At 39.7% G+C, this 16,953-nt stretch overlaps 3 protein-coding genes across 5 annotated transcripts in view; 1 reads left to right on the forward strand and 2 right to left on the reverse strand.

The window, feature by feature from the left end:
* Nucleotides 1-7,192, reverse strand: part of LOC106179306 (uncharacterized) — a 32,496-nt gene extending 25,304 nt beyond the window's left edge. Inside the window, exon 1 of one of the 3 annotated variants that reach the window (XM_013562873.2) lies at nt 7,110-7,192. The gene's annotated coding sequence lies outside the window, so the exon portion shown is untranslated. Of the gene's footprint in view, nt 1-6,980 lie in introns of all 3 variants that reach the window. The other 2 variants (XM_013562870.2, XM_013562867.2) reach the window with 2 other exon arrangements.
* A 981-nt stretch (nt 7,193-8,173) lies between these two features.
* Nucleotides 8,174-13,208, forward strand: LOC106179286 (uncharacterized). Its single transcript, XM_013562834.3, has 3 exons — nt 8,174-8,364; nt 10,487-10,910; nt 11,392-13,208. The coding sequence occupies exons 1-3, from the start codon at nt 8,310-8,312 to the stop codon at nt 12,044-12,046; spliced, it is 1,134 nt and encodes a 377-aa protein (XP_013418288.2). The 5' UTR covers nt 8,174-8,309; the 3' UTR covers nt 12,047-13,208.
* On the reverse strand, nt 12,328-15,689 carry LOC106179287 (uncharacterized). Its single transcript, XM_013562836.3, has 2 exons — nt 15,336-15,689; nt 12,328-14,198 (listed from the first exon to the last, which is right to left on the reverse strand). The coding sequence occupies exons 1-2, from the start codon at nt 15,597-15,599 to the stop codon at nt 13,512-13,514; spliced, it is 951 nt and encodes a 316-aa protein (XP_013418290.2). The 5' UTR covers nt 15,600-15,689; the 3' UTR covers nt 12,328-13,511.
* Between the last annotated feature and the right edge of the window lie 1,264 nt (nt 15,690-16,953).

The following is a 16,953-nucleotide window of genomic DNA, read 5'->3' on the forward strand; positions in this document are numbered from 1 at the left end:
TCTATTTATACGTAGGCTATAAATCCCCACTCATTAAACATATTATGTACTTATTGTTTGCATCAATGCACTAATAAGCACCTCTAAATAAACCATAATTGGGGGACGCAGGTGGTAATAAAGCTGCATTAATTCAGTTACGTCAGAGGGTGTCCGCTCTGTGACCTTGTTGCATGGGTTCTTGTCGTTACAAACACGAATCCCTCAGAAAGTTGAAGGCCAGCAAGGTCATTGTGTTAGATAATACACTCACGTTGTTCTTTATTTTCCAAAGATTTAACTCCATGTGCAGATTAAGAGATTATATGCGTATGATTTTCTGCAGCGAGTGTCAATTGACGAACAATTCAGTTTCCGAAAAGGTCTAGGAACAGTTCGAACAATTCAGTAATAAAAAGTTAAAGGGATAACTCTTCGTTTTGGCCAAAAAATGAATTTTCCTGGAGTAAACAATAATTTTCCCATACTTACCAATGGTTAATGAATCCATTTTTACATTCAAAGTTAGTCCCTGTTTTTTTTCTAAAAAGTTTGGTTTTTTGTTTAAATCTCTTAAAAGATTTTAACAGAGTATAGCCATCAATGGAGGTCACGTGGTCTGAAGACAAGCTCAGATATCAGAATAATAGCTATAACTGCCGTTTTTATGGTAAAACAGAACATATTATATTTCTATGAGTTATTCACATTGTTTTTATTGTGAAATATAGATCTCATACGAAGAGTTATTATCCCTTTACGTAAATCCGACCAAATGCCACCACAACGTTTCAAACAGCAGAACTTTAAGAAATACCAAATGGTAATGTTTAATATTTCCCGAAAATTGATACTGGGGCAGACATTATATGCTTAGTGCATTATTTTTAACGAATTTACTTTTATTTGAATAATTATGCTATAGTGCTTGTAGCAAAAAAAGCGTCATACATTACTATGTAATTTTTTTAATCGACGGACAGATAATTAGGTCTAATTTACGGCCAGAAATGTGAACAAAGTGCAGTCCTTTGGAGGTTACCGGGTGATTGATTCGGTTCCTCCTTTGGCATGTCGACTAAGAGGTACAGGGGTATAAGAAACTAATAGCAGTGGTTTATATGCGTTACAGAGAATCTACGCTCGATTCATATGTAATAACACGAAAGGTATTCTCCACGCATTTGAAAATCCCCAATGGCCATATTTATATCCTACAAAGCTTTTTATATTTCTCAAAAAGATAAAGGCGATAAGTCCCTGTCAAGAAAACTTTTCTGAATTAAGCGTACCTAGTGTCGTTATAATCTTCTCTGCCTTCTCTACGGCCGTTGCATGTAGCCCGCAACGATTGATAGCAGACTTTATTTCACTGGGCAGTCATTTTAAACTAAAGTATTAAATTAGAAATGGAATTAGACATCGAATCCACGTGCAAGGACGGGTCAAACAATAATTCATGAGTACATGTAGAAAAAAATGTCTCTTTACTACACGAAAATTCATTTTGCGGGTAATATTCCGTGGAGAGCACATTTAAGTAGTTACATGATTCATAACAAAGGTTCTATTCCATCATTTTCCTTTATTTGAGAATTGCGTGATAGTGACTTCCCTCCCGGCTTTTGATTTATTTTCAAATAATCTTGAGACTGGAGGACATATTACTATCAAAATGCTGCGTGCAGACATGCGATTAAAGCTAGACTTTTTTTACTCATTGTTGAAATTGTTGACGCAAAACACACACTCTCATTTTCTTTCTCTCTCTCTCTCGCACACACACACACGCACACATACACACACACACACTATTATTAGTTGGCCAGCAAATGCTACAGGTGACTCTCTCTCTAGCTTCTCGCACGTCGTCATTCGCGTGGCTGGGCGCGGCACACTACTAAAATAGGGACTACATGTATGTATGTATTTAGCTAAGATCCTGGGGTAAGTGTAGGGCCTCCCGTTAAAATGTAAAATTGTTGCATCTTTTGAATGTCTGAAGACACATCTTAGCCTTACATTGTCCTGTCTCCAGTAATTTTACTTGGACTCAACAGATGTTCTCCGAATTCAGATAAGTGATTGTTCCGGTTATAAAAACAGAACAATCAAATAATAATAATAATAATAATAATAATAATAATGAAATAAAAACAAACAAACAAACAAACAAATAAATAAATAAATAAATAAATAATGGGAAATATAAAATGAGGCAAAATAGTGCTTTTCCCAAGGCACACTTTCAAATATGCTTTCCGTCTGTAATTTCAATTTTCAATTAAATTAAAATATTCAAGTAAACTATGGAAAAGAGCATATGCGCAGTTATCAGTTCTTAACCCCTACCTCCCCCCACCAAAACTGCGATAACTATTAAAAAGTAAACACTGGTAACAGCCATTTGATTACTTCATTATTAAAGAACTTCCATCGCCAAGGGGAAAAACACTGAGTGATTCAAATTTTGATAACGCTTTTAGTGGATAGTTTAAACACTTGGCAGTGTTTTGAACATTCATTGGTCTGGTAGCGTCCGCCTGCTATTTGCGTTGTCAGGCCGCGAGTGAAAGGAAAAGGTGATTAGTGCGCGTTAAATGGCATTAACACATAAAAGGTTTACAATCTTTATACACGGACTAAAAACACTGCCAAATATTGTCGATTGCCTCTGTATTTACGACGCAAATATGGACTCGATCAACCACAATGCGGACAAAAGAAATTTATACATCGATCGATTTTATGAGAGAAACGACAACGTAAGCTGGGGATCCAACACACACAGTCTCAATAACAAATCGAAGAGGCAGCTGACAGTAGGCCGTGTGTTTGACGACACATATCAGTCACTATCCCCCCGGAGACATGGACGGGAGAGTTACCAAGACTACTCCCAAAGGTACAAACACGTGAATTATAACCTGCCGACGAAAGTCAGAAATCTTTACGAACTCCGCCAACTCCGTGGACGCCCGATAAGATGCCCATACGGCAAGGATTCCCTCACCACTGATTTTGCCGTAACGCCGGACACACAGTTCACTGGTGGTAGTGACGGCGGTGGTGGTGGGCGTGACACGTACGAGACGCCTTGGCGCCTTAAGGCCCATAAGGCAGGTGAGAGTAGTAAAGCCTTGATGGCCCGGGGTGCCCACACACACAGCTATGCTGAGACAGAGAAAACGCCAGCCGAGTCTTCTTCGTCCAGTCGACCGAGAAACGTGGATAAATCTCAACTGAACCAACTCTCGTACAGCACGGCTGGCGTAGGTCAACACGGCGGCCCACCCATGTGGCTATATCGCAGCCGAACGGACGTGGATTTGACCGAATGGACGCAGCCGCCTACCCTCCCTCCTCTTCCCAGCTCCGACTTCAGTTTCCACGGTGACCACACTAATGTAAACGGTGGACATGGTTTTTATTCTCACGTGGGAAGAAGCGCTCAATCCACGGCTAACTCATGGCCGAAAATGAACATGACGCGACGGCAAAGCTCAATCCTCGGTGAAAACACCTATAGCCATTCCACCCCCATCTCCCAGAGGATATACCTAGAACAGCCTTTTTTCGATACGCATCGGAAATCCATAGTAACTGAGATTTCCGATTCTTCCGCTAGAGGGAGCGGTGGCTCGGATCCCTTACGCCTCCCGCCAGTCGGCAGGTCGATAATCATGGAAAACGAACTGGATCAGTATCTGAAGTTTTTACACAAACAGAAAGGGAGAGACTGTACCTTCAGTAGCCTCCAGCACAGGAGCTTCGAGGGGCCTAACAGAGGGGGGCCCATTAACAGGCCCCACAGCCCAAACCTGAGAAACGACCTGGCGAGGAAAAGACACATTATGGACAGCAAGTTGCCGAAGTTACCCACCTCTGTTTCGGCTTTCGACTTCCAGCGGGGAAAGACGTATGAAATGCAAAAGCAAATGAGGCTGCGTTTAAATAAAAAGTAAGATTAGGTGTAAGCTGATGCCAGTTATTGAATAAAGTTGTGTTCAAAGTAAGTCCGTTAGCATGTAACCAGCCAGATTCAATATTTTAGAAGCGTTGGGATAATCACCATTTGTGTTAAGCTTTACTCCACTCCGCCTTGGTTTCATAATTTAATGTAGACTCCATAAAGTATATACATTGAATAAGCAGACTAAAAGGGAATCAAGCCTCAGGTGGATGCGTTAAGTAATGTACAGAACGTAAATGATGGAGGAGTGGTTAACTGGAGGTTGAACCATCATTACATTATAATTTTATTTATTTATTTATTGTTTTGCGTCACAGGGCATTTATAGCTGGTCATACTCCATGATTTATATTGTGCTCAATTACCCCGTTATCGATTCTGTTATTTTCCCGAATCAAATATTGTGCCATTTATTTTCCCAAATCAAATATTGTGCCATTTATTATTTATGTATCACACTGAAAATCTTAAGGCACCTCGCGCATAATTTAGGCTAACTACTACACAGCTATTACTATAGCTGCAATTAGATGGCTTAGCACATTCTGTGTTATGAACTCTTTGTATAAGTGTATCAGTAGTTTGTTCATGTTTTAAGCATCATAAGCTTACAGGTGAGAAGTGTATAGCGTAACGATATCGTTTATCGTGTTACATTGTAAGAGCTGTGATATATATGTTACACGTAGTAAACACTCTAGCGGCCAACAAGAGAACTACATTAAAAGAACTACATTATTACTACATTAAAAGCAAGCGAGTGAGTGTCAAAGGGTGCAGAAACCGCAAAGTGATACGCACTCTACAGCAGAGATCGAAAAGTCAATAAAAGCGTCAAATTGATTACGGGAAATCGATTACACAATAGCCAAGTCGCATCCCTAATCCCTAATCAGGAATGTGTAAAATGCCTATCGTACACGTTATCAAAAAAAAAAAAAAAAAAAAAAAAAAAAAAAAAAAAAAAAAAAAGCGGGATGGGAGGTGCTACTGATTTAAAGTTTTAAGTATGGCTGCACCTTACCAGGCGCTGTTGTGACGCTTACTCTTTTTCTAGTCAGTGCGTTAAGTATACTTCCTTACTGTTGTATCAGTTAACAAAATAGGTTAATATTGACTTTGTACGTGTTTATGTAAGACAACTTTTCTTCCAATTCAACACGCTCAGTCAGTACCAAATGGAAAGCATAATACATGAGGGCATAATATGATTTGTAAGACGTTTCAACGCGACGGGAAGGACGCTCAATATGGTAGTTATGGTAGTTATTGTTATGTCTATAATTTAAAGAAATTATCTTTTATAAATATGTTACATTTAATATATGTATATTTGAAATAAGTGTTGGAAATAAAGCTTTTATGCGCCCCAGTTGACTGTATTTGTCCTTTTCTCTATTGAAATAAATCCGAACATGAAGCGTAGATGCAACAGTTTCGTATTAAAAAAATTACTCATATTCCTTAATTAAAAAAAATTAAAAGTAATAATTGTATATTTGATTTTTGTTTATTTCCCTATCATTCTCACTACCGGTGTTTTGATTAATGTGATTAATCACAGTCACTATTTAAAATCTGAAATAAGTCAGACGAGTGTGCGAATTTAAACATGGTGATTAAATATGTGCACTGGGTCCTAGTTGTATGTAACAATAGCGAATTGCAAAGATTGCCTACTCGCTCCAAAATATTAGCAGGCATCAATACCGGCAGAGACTGTGGGTTCATGTATATTGTATCAATTTTTCAATCCACTTAAGATCTAAATTCTCAACAGCAGTTGATCGAACCGCCTTGAACATTATCGTCTTGACAGCGAGTGGCTCTGTTGTGTATGTGTATAAGCGTCCCACTACTATTCAGATGCATCGTCCCTGCTAGATGAATAATCAATCACGGGAGAGGGGAGTAGGGCCTACACTGGGTTACCCCTCCCCTTCACACCCGCCTTTGCTTCAAAAGCACCCCTATCCCCTTTCTCCCTCCCGAAATAACAGTAAGACAAGTGAAATGAGACAAAACCAAGATTTGCCATATTGTGTCCTAAGTGTCTACTGCTTTATTTTTATTATTTCACTCATAAATAAATAAACAGATAAATTGGTTTATTAATGAACAAATAAATAGTATTATTGTGGACAGAAAAGGAAAGACACTGGGAAAACAGCTATATTATTATGAATTAAATTTAATTTATTTTCAACATGCATGGTACGCGTGTACTAAAAGGGAGCTTTCATATGAACTAAAAAAGGCTGCATTTTTGCCTGTCTTTTTAGCAGAGCGGGAAAGTTTATCAGTCTGTGTCGTTTTTCTCCATCGTTTTTTTAACGACAAACTAAGACAGCATTATGCGGTTTTTCATCTTCCTCGTGCACGACAGCGTGATGTCGCTGAACGGATCTAAAAAGAGATTACAGGCAGGATTCAAGCTACTGTTGAAACCCGGACGTCCATTATCTAGGCCCCGCACCGTGGCGTGTACGCTCCCGTTGACCGCTGTTTGCCAGCCTACTAGCTCTCTTAATAATTTCAGATCCGTCTGTTTACGGAAGTAAAATGTTGGACTCAATTCGGAACTGCGTATTTTTTCCGGGTTCACGCTAAACTCCGGCCTTAATAAACACCTGCAGGGATATAAACGTTATAACGCGGATGTGGTCCAGCTACTAATAGGCCCAGAAACTGTCGTTTGTCGCACTGGTGAAATAATTTAAACTAAAGGTAGGATTTCGTTAAACTAATTGCAACTTTAAGGATTTTCCAACACACTTTTTTTAACGAAAATTTGTAACCGTTCAGCATAGCTGTATGGACGGATTTGTTCACATTTGAATTGACACAATGCATGAAGTTATGTGTTAGAATCTAGAGATGAATTCGAAATACCTCACGCTATATCTAGTTAAATATATGCACTAGCATTTTCAAGCTTTAAGCATAGACTATGACATGACTTGCAAATAAATAAATAAATAAATAAATAAATAAATAAATAAATAATAATAAATTAAGAAGCACATACCTCTGCACTATTCAGGATAGGATACATTGCTCATAGAAACTTGAAATTCAAAAACAAAATCAATAAAATAAATGGATAAAGAAATACGTACAGCTCTCCATTATTCAAACATTCAAGTGTCCCACTTACAACTTATCAGTCCGTCTATTTTCACAGCCCGGTATCCTTCAACTCTTATCAGACACCTGTAGTGGTCTCCTTGCTGGACACCCGAGGTCAGTTTCATACCCCTTTGACACGCGCACTGTGACCTTTTTTTTTTTCAAAAAATACCAAATCAACATAACTACTGCTGAGGCCTAGTATCGGATAAACGGAGTCCTGATAACTTGTGTCAACGATCATTGGGTTTTAGATTTAATATTTTAAGCATTATTTAATAGCCGCTTGGTTGTAAAAAAAAAAACTACTGCAGTCAGAGTCCTGATAATGCACAGGATGTTTTGTACTCGGGTGCAGAAAACAGTAAACAAACTACTGGTGCATGGCGGATGCTATGTATAATGTGGACAGGTAACGATGTCACTGTATTATACACACGTCTTCTAGTGTTAACCGCTGAAGGCGCACAGCTTGCGTAGACCCTGTCTCATACGACTGCAGCTACAGCCTATACCCTCTGATGTCAGGGGAATCTAAAATAGCATACAATATTAAAGTATGTATTCATTTTGTGACAAAATACAAGTGGACCCTGTCAGAGAGTAGTTACTGTATATCTGACTTAAAGTGGACTGAAGCCCTTCCTCGAAAATAGACTCGACCCACGTATTTAGCCTTATATGAGGATCCCTTTGGGTATTTTATTTACCAGCTGTGAAAGCCAATGATTATTGCCCGAGGTGCGTGAAACCCTCATAATATTCAGCTTGATCCGTGAAGAACCCCATTCCCTTGACTCGAGAATGCGGCTTTTCAACTCGTATTTCTTGTCTTTTGTATAGGTATGTAAGTCTTAATCGCTGTGCTTTGTAAATTGATGGTTTTATTTCCCGTGAGCTGTGATCCCCTCCCCCCCCCCCCCCCCCCACACACACAATGGGACCCTCTAACATTTGGCAGGCCGACCCTTACACCTACAAGTTGCCGAGCAACGTGTGGCTTCTCTGTCAATTAATCTACGGCGGCGCAGGGCTCGGCGGAGATCCTGTTTACTCATTGAGACAAAATTAGGTAATTATCCACAGCGGCGACCGTGGCCCAGCCTTTATTTCCTGGTTCCGCAAGGGAGGAATATATAAACCTTGACGATACTCAGGAGAATGGAGTGAGATATTGAGTGACGCTAGAGAAGAGACCTGTTGAGAAGCCAAAGTACAGTAGGACACGATGTTGCTGAAAAGATGTTCGTTCATTCTTCTAGCACTGTCGCTATACACAGCAGGTAAAGATACTTATGCTTTTAGCTGTATGGAGTTGGGGTTGGGGTTATTTTCAAAAGTGAACTCAAGATAATTATCTGAAGTTTCAAAAACACGGCTGATAGGTTCAATGATTTAGAAAGGTAGAAATGTGAGAAAAACGCCATTTTGGAAAGCGTAGCATTAAAATCATTATCATGCCACCTCTTCGTTTTTTTCTAAATTTATGAATATTACATAAATATGTTTTGACACAAAACTTCGCATAACAAACTGAACATTTGCTGCTTTTTATTCTTGCGGGTCACCAAACGTATCCTTTCTTTACCCTCTGATACACTGTGTCACATGGGCCTCTAGGATAGCCTGTTATAAAATTCAAGAATTTAACAATCTTGTAGCAGACTAGTGGCAAACCCTGTGGTCACAGAGTGCCCATTTTGGCAGACATAACTATTTTGCCATGGCACACGACTTTACACTGTAAAAGGAATTAAAAAATCAACGGTTTTCAAATTATTATATTGGAACAATCTAAGAAAGGAGCGGTCATTTGGCATCTACTGGAAACTTTTATACGTCAAAAGAACGAAAAATGATCAACGACATAGATCTCGGCCTCCGTATATCTCTAGGCACACGCTAACATCAGACTACGCAGGTACACATTACTTAACGCGCGTGAAAGTGTCTCGAAAGAAGAACAATGCCGGGCGAGGGCCACGGGATGGAGTAAAGATTTAATTTGACAAAAACATTAAATTGTAAGCACCCCTTTGATTTATTTCTCAGCCTTGATTGCAGTAATGCTAGGAGCTAGTTGGAGGTCATAAATAAAATGACAATAGAGTATGTACATACACGACCAAGCACACTCATTCTACGTCGAGAAGCCAACAATGTACTTGTGAGCTGGCTTCACAGCCCCCCCCCCCCCCCCACACACACACACACACCCCGGGTTGCAGAGATGATCGGAAATTAACTCCCACTAACAGCTTACTTCTCTGACGTTTCCAGTAACGTTCATTGCTTGTGTCTTGTTACTCCCCACCCGGATTATATCTAAATTCTCTTAATGACTCTTTATACTTGATTACATCATAAATCTCTGCTCAGTAAGCACACCTGATATTTCTGGGACCTGCGTTTAATCAAAAGATGTCCAGTTATCTATGTAAGCCCATGGGTGGAGAACTGGTATTTGCGATAGACTGGATTCAAATTTTGGGACTTGCAGAATAGAGTTAGATAGGAAGAGGGAAAGAAATGTCTGAGAAAACTAAAGACTCTTGCTGTTTTATTCCCTCTTTCATGTGCCTCAGTGACAAGTTTTTTTAATTCTGAACCCGGGTAGAGTCTAACGCCAACCCCTCATTGCAGAGCAATGCTGGTAGTCAGCAGCAATTTTCCCTACTGTAGAACTGTATTGTAGAACTCTAAGAGAGCATTCACATCGAGAAGAGCCGAGGACTAGCCAGGCTGAGACCTAAATATGGCGGACCTACATGAAAGGTAGACCGCATAATCCTTTAATGGTCTCTCCACCTTTCTCACGGCTCCCCACGCGTCGTCCCTCGACCGGTTGAATTGAACCGAGATTTAATTAGTGTGCCCCGGCAGGGACGACGCGCGGGGAGGCGTGTGAGAGGAGGAGAAACAATTAAAGTATTACGCGGTTTTCCTTTCTTGTAGGTCCGCCATAGGTCTCGGCCTTGCTAGACCTCGGCTCTTCTCTATGTGAATGCTCTCTAAAACTAGGGCCGGATTGATTTCCTCGGACTATGCCATGGCCTTATCATCATTTTGATCTAATGTGACCATATTAAATATTCACTGTACAAAAACAGGAGTAGAAAGGTAAGAGTTGTATATTTGGTCGTTTGTCTTGTCATTTGCATCCAAATTTGGATACCGTGGACGGCGGATGACATTGTTATTATATTATCATACTCGAAGATTAAATACATGCAAAACTTAATTTGATTTGTTTGCTTGTTCGGAGTATTTAATGGTGGTGGACTTTTTTCATGCTACGTACGGCTTGTGCTGGAAAAGTAAATGTTATAGTGTCAATATTTCCAATTATATGATTCATGTGTCGAAATATTAATCTATAAATTTATTTGTTTTTTTTTTCGGCAGACGTTTTAGGAAGAACGAGTAATCACGCTCGTATTTTGTGCACACGCAAGCGTCGAGACCTACAGGGCCTTAGCTTTCATGAACGTCTGAAGCGCTGCTCAGGAGGCGGCGGCGGCGGCATTGAAACCATCACAGTGGTCGGTCAGCGAATCAGCGATCCGTTTGTGACTGTCATTAGGGGGGACGCCATCAGAGGATTTCTGGACAGTTTTGCTGGACAGGGGGTGATCACCCACGAAGGTGGATTTGGGGGTGGACCTAGCAACCAGCAGCAACAGGATAAAGACTGTCATGGGGACGTGGGTAAAGTCGACACCAAAGGAGCGTCTTCCAAAACAGCGGGTCAGGACGCCAATGCAAAAGGACTGACTGGCGTGGCGGCCTCGAACAAACTGGCGCAGAACGACCTCAACAGACTGAAGCAGTAAGTAAAAGTTTTTTAAAACAAACTGTGCAATTTAATCTTTTTATACATTATTAAAAGTCAGACATAACCAACCTTCCAAATGTACTGGTAGTTACAGCATAAATTCAAACAAGATACATGTACAGTCAGTACTGCCCAAGGTAAATAGAATATTAATTTTTACATATTAACATTTCTGTCTCGGAATTTCCTGATCAAGCGAGATTTGGAGGAGAATTGGGTCAGAAATGATAAAAAAAGCTAGCGAGTGCAGCGCAAAGGAAAGAAAAAAAAAAACAAAAACAAACAAACAAACAAAAAAACAGCGTATATTCTTGTACGTTATGTAGTCTCGTATGACGTCACACAGTGCCGTCAGCCTCGTTGTAGGCTATCTAGTATGATAAAAAAGGAAGGATGAAATTTCTAAAAACAGGTATTTGAATAACAGAATTTTTCTTTTTCTTGGTGTTAAATTTAGAAACAATTTTCTTTTTAGATTTAAAGATCAGATCAACCAAGTGTCTAAAGAGACGGGAATGGATGCTGCCATCATTGCTGCCATCATCTCGCGAGAATCTCGTGGCGGTGCTGCTCTGGACTCCAATCACCATGGTGATAACGGGAACGGCTTTGGGTTGATGCAAATTGATAAAAGATTCCACACTACTCAGGGTGCTTGGAACAGTGCGGAACATATCAAACAAGGAGTGGGGATTTTAAAAGGAATGATCAGTGGCGTCCGAGATTGCCACCCCTCATGGAGTGACGAACAAGTTCTGAAGGGGGGCATATCCGCCTACAACGCGGGTGTGCGTAATGTCCGAAATTACGACCGAATGGATGTGGGAACAACGGGAGATGACTACGCTAATGACGTCATCGCACGTGCTCAATACTTGAAGCAGAAAGGGTTCGATGACCCCAAGGATCAGAAGTGCCAAGGCGGCTCCAGGAGAAGGCGGGGCACCTGTCCTTACAGCTGGTTCAATCCCAATGAAACCAGACCGGTAACTTCAGGTTCGTCAGGGGGCGCTAGTAGCCGAGGCGGGTCCGGCTCAACAGGTGGCAGCAGCAGTCGAGGAAGCTCAAGTCGACACGAGCCAATCTTTACGCCAAGATGTGTGAGAGGGAGATGTACGCAGATCCCATAAAAAATTCAAAACAAAATCTTAAGAATATCTGGTTGACAATATTAAGACACATACTTCCATTAAGTTTCCCTGTACATACATGTAGTATTAGAAGTTAGTGGATGTGTGCACTCCAAACGTTTATTATGTCGAGGTCAGCACATCATATTTTGTATAATGTGAATAGAATATATTTGTTATATAAATAATCTTACTTAAAAGTCTTTTTAATTTTAAAATTATACATATTTCCTCTGACATTGAACAAATACGGAATGAAGTTACAACTATGGGAATAATTAAAATAAAAAAGATTTATTAATTTCATTTCATATCTACATATTGTACTAGTTATTGAAGATCTCTGTAGTGGTAACATTGAAATATAAAACCCATTCTGACGACAAAGATGTATAGAAATAAAATATCATTACGGAATGAACTGCCTACTAAATTATAATGCTAACACATCGACTGCTTAAAGTATATCGTCCGAGATAAGTTGATTTCTTAAGGGTGCCATATATATTGAAGGCGGTTATGCATTATGTGCGTACTGGACAATAGAATTGTCACCCCCTAAATCAGAGTAATCAAAGTTATTAACCTGAAGAGGCGGAATATAAGCAATGTCAGAATATCAATATTGTTGAATTGTTCAGTCAGAACCGTTTCTATTGTGAAATTTGATGTTAATAAAATGATACCAGGAGCACATCATTCCACAGTCATTTATCTCCCCCATAGTATTGGTTCAGTGGGGATGACACTTCTATTGTCGAGTATGTGCATATCAAAATACAACATTAAACCAAATTGTGATGCCAAAGATATATAAAAAAAAACTCATTACGTGATCAATTACCTAACATTACTTAGAATACTATACAACATATGCTATTATACATGGTTGATAAAAGTTAAATCTTGAAACTATCTGTAGGTTGCTACATATTAACTGGGGTATATACATGTATATCGATATCGATATACAAAATCCAGCTACACGCATAATATATTTCTAAGGGTTCCAGTATTTCTGTTGTCTATTAAGAACTTCAATTGTGCATGTTCCATATATGGCACTGTGCTGGAGATACTAACAGATTGGGATGAAAGTCTAAAAACATTTCTATTGTAATTTTCCTTAAGTATACAGTGAAAAAAAAAACATTTAAACCTTTCAGCGTTTTATGCGTTTTCAATGTTTCAAAATATGTTCCGGTTTTACTAAATTAAAAGACAATATTTTGTGAAATACCGAAAAATATTACAAGACATGTTGAAAAGAAAACATTTCGCTATTGCTGAGAAGATTAAATAAATGTAAAATAAAATGTTCTCAGTGACATTGAACTGAAGGAACAAGTCAATTGGGTCTTTAAGGAGAGCACCATACAATTTAAAAATTTCATTCAAAGAAAAAATCCATTTAACCGTTCTGCGTTTAATTTGTGAACTTGAAAATATGCCTGGCTCTGCCAAATTAAAGACCAAAATCTCGTGGAATACCGTAAAAAAAAGCAAGAAGGGTAGAAAAGAACACATATGTCAAAATTGCTGGCAAGAAGAAGAGGGTATTGCCAAAAGAGATGGTCTGGCAGCACCCACAGTTTGGTAAATCACCAGGCTTACATCCCAGGGGATCGACATTTGTTCCATTAATGGCTTGATTGGTCACTACTAAGGCAGTCTGGTCAATAGTATCAGGGCAATCATAGACGTCAACTTGCATCGTAGCCCTCTCGTGGTCAGTCATGACGACAGACACTTTGTAACCACATTCTTTGCGTATGTCATACTGAATGGTGTCGTCTGCTACTAAAGGGTAATAATCAGCTAAGGTCTTCATACCGTTGTGTAGGTTTACCTTGACGTCCGAGTATTTGGCTTCAAATGAAAATATTCTGGCGTTGTAGGCGTTTGGGGGTACCACGTGGAACAATATGATTACATAGAGGTCCGTCCCCTCGATATTGTATACAAATGATCCTTCAGGCTCCCCACTACTTCCGACTTGATCAAACTCGAGGACAGTGGCTTCTCCTGGGCCGATTCTCTCTGGTGGAATCACTTTCATTTTCGATGCCTTAGTATACACAACTGGATTCACCAAGGCTTTTGTGCCCAGGTAGTTACGTATGGTCACAATACAAGTGCGAGTAATGGCCGCCTGAAAGTGTGATTTTTGATATGTTATATTTGAAAAATAAAATGTATGTAGCTGGCATCAATTTACACAGGCGGATCCAGGATTTGGCTGGGATAAGACATCAAGAAAGTAAAACCTTGCACGGCCTCGGTGAGTTATCGCAGCTGCTGGTCCCCAAGCTGACTTTACCCAAAATTATTTTGTATAATATTTACAGTATAGAGAATGAATACATTTATGGGGCCTGTAAAATTAAACAAAGGATAATATAAACTTCGTGAACGTCTATATTAATTTATTGATGAAACACCTTTTCTCAATAAAAGTGAATGGGATTGGCATACAAAGTCTCAAAATAGAATAGACATGCAAAAATATATGATATCTGACTTTGTACCAAAAGAAAATTAATTATAATCCAACAAATGTGGGATATTCAGATATCAATTTGTACAAGCACACACGCACGCACACACACATACACACACACGCAAATAAAGTTGGTTGATGCCTAAGTTCAGTACCCGGTATGTCCAAGGTTACATGGACTCATTTGACAACAACACAAAGATCTTTATTGACAAAATTATGTGCCAGTCTATCATTGTATTGACACACTTTGATATATGTGGCTGCAAAAATTGTGATTAAATAGATTAGAATGACCTATTTAGCACCTGTACATGTAGCAGTAGATTTAGATCATAGAGAGAGAGAGAGAGAGAGAGAGAGAGAGAGAGAGAGAGAGAGATAGGGAGGTGACAGAGAGAGGGAGAGAGAGATAGAGAGGATGAGACAGGGGGAGAGAGACATACTTAAAATAAATGTAAATGAAACTTCTGCTAGTCTGTTATCTTTTTCCTCTCTCTGTCTCTCCCACTCACTCTGTTTCTCTCTGCATGTGTGTGTTTGACTACAAGAGAGAGAGAGAGAGAGAGAGAGATAAAACTAATGGTAGAAGGTACATATAGTTGTGAATTTGAATTTAAAGAGTCGGCGTAGCCGAGTGTCTCATAATCTGAGATCTTCTTCGAGTCTTTTTTCCTTTTCTTTTTCTGTCTCTCTCTTTGAGACTGACTGTCTGTATCACTGTTTGTGTGTCTTTCAACACGAGAGAGAGAGAAAGAGAGAGAGAAAGAGAAAACCAATTACACTTACGGGCAAATTATTCAGTACGGTGTTGATAACGTCCAGTCCTAACTTTGCAACGGCAACCACCGGTCCGACAACTTCAACATCCCTCTCAACACGTGTCTCAGCATCTTCTATGAGCGGACTATCTTCCAGTTCTGCTCCTCGTACAACCCGGTCAGAAGCTTCTTTGTCCACCGAGTCATCAAAGGAAATGTGGTCAGCAGGCGCTACACCAAGCAGGACGAAAAGCAGATACAGAATGATCGTGGACATAAACTTGGAATTCATACTGCAATGTATGTTTAATTAAGCCACGTCTTACTTTCGCTTTGTCATGTTACAGTGCACGTCTTGCCTGGATATTAATATCGTTATACACTGTACCTGAATAAGTGACTCACTATAAAGGCCTACTCCCTGCTGTTGTGCTAATACCTGTATGACCCTAATGTAAGTTTGAACACAGAGGGTATGCACACAAGCGTGCTATTCTGCGAACTGCTTAGTCATAAAATTCTTCGAAATCAAACATTTAAGAAAAGTTTCTATTGCGATTATTAGTTTATGACATGATGTGCCCCTTTGCGGATCAACAGCGGAATGTAATGCAATAACTGCTACTTCATGATGCTACTTATATAAAAAAAGTCCAACAGTATTCAGGCCCGTAGCCAGCAAATTCAAAAGGGGGGTTCTTTTTCTGAAAAAGTGGACCTTTTACAATGAAATTTATGTGTACCTAGATAGAATTTTACCCAAAATGGACCTTTTCCTGACAAAAGGGCCGGTTCTTTCGAACCCCCCGAACCCCCCTGGCTACGGGCCTGGTATTGTTATACCATTGGTTCATTTGGTATGTCTCAAAAGCAGTGTAACACAAACATCAAACGCTCCTTACTTTCTTTGTAAAATCAAAAGGTGAACTCAGCAAACTGAAAATTAACCTGCGTTTATTCGAGCACTCTTAAGAGGCTTAGATGTCTGTCTCGCCAACTAAAGCTGCTAGGGGGTAATTAATTAATTATCATTTAGCAGCTTCAGTAGGCGTGCCAGACATCTATACCGCTTAAGCTGAAAGCAATTTAACGAGAAAACCCTCTTGGATGAATCGATCCTGTTAGATCGATCTACATGTAGGTATGGGAACCCGGTCATAAAGTACGCATATGCAAATACGCCATCTAATGGTTGGTGTCATAATAGCCTTTGAAGTGTTTTGAATTAAAATTTTAACTGTGATAGGAAACAAAAAGTGTGATAGTATCTAATTAACCGTTTGTCAGCGTTAAGTATCCTAGGTACTAGATTTTGGTATCGCCAGCTCGATCTTGATTTCATGTATAACCCACATCAGCATTACTGACTCCAGCGGCATGCTGGGGGAGCGTTCGGCAAAAGTTTGACTGGGGCGCTTCCATATTTGGAAGTCACATGTCTCGTACGTTACAGCTGTGTCCCGCCTGGAGCTGCTCTCGCCTTGAGCTGACGTCATCTCGTGGAGACGAGACAAAGAACAAAGACCAAAGAAGCAAAGTTTCTGACGCGGAGTTTGAATTTTGAACTAAGAATACCTTGCAATGGAAAAATCAGTGTCACAACCCAAGCACCTTTCTGCTTTAAAAACTGATTTTTGGTGTAGCCA

This window comes from Lingula anatina, chromosome 6, assembly GCF_051362555.1.
Source record: "Lingula anatina isolate TDL-2025a chromosome 6, LinAna3.0, whole genome shotgun sequence".
In the NCBI taxonomy this organism is placed as follows: domain Eukaryota; kingdom Metazoa; phylum Brachiopoda; class Lingulata; order Lingulida; family Lingulidae; genus Lingula; species Lingula anatina.

Excerpts from the sequence above, each read along its gene's own strand:
- LOC106179286 (XM_013562834.3), top strand. The coding sequence starts at position 8,310 with ATGTTGCTGAAAAGATGTTCGTTCATTCTTCTAGCACTGTCGCTATAC. Across the intron at positions 8,365-10,486 it reads ACTGTCGCTATACACAGCAG|ACGTTTTAGGAAGAACGAGT; the intron begins GTAAAGATACTT and ends TTTTTTCGGCAG. Across the intron at positions 10,911-11,391 it reads GACCTCAACAGACTGAAGCA|ATTTAAAGATCAGATCAACC; the intron begins GTAAGTAAAAGT and ends TTTTCTTTTTAG.
- LOC106179287 (XM_013562836.3), bottom strand. The coding sequence starts at position 15,599 with ATGAATTCCAAGTTTATGTCCACGATCATTCTGTATCTGCTTTTCGTC. Across the intron at positions 14,199-15,335 it reads CCGTACTGAATAATTTGCCC|GCGGCCATTACTCGCACTTG; the intron begins GTAAGTGTAATT and ends TCACACTTTCAG.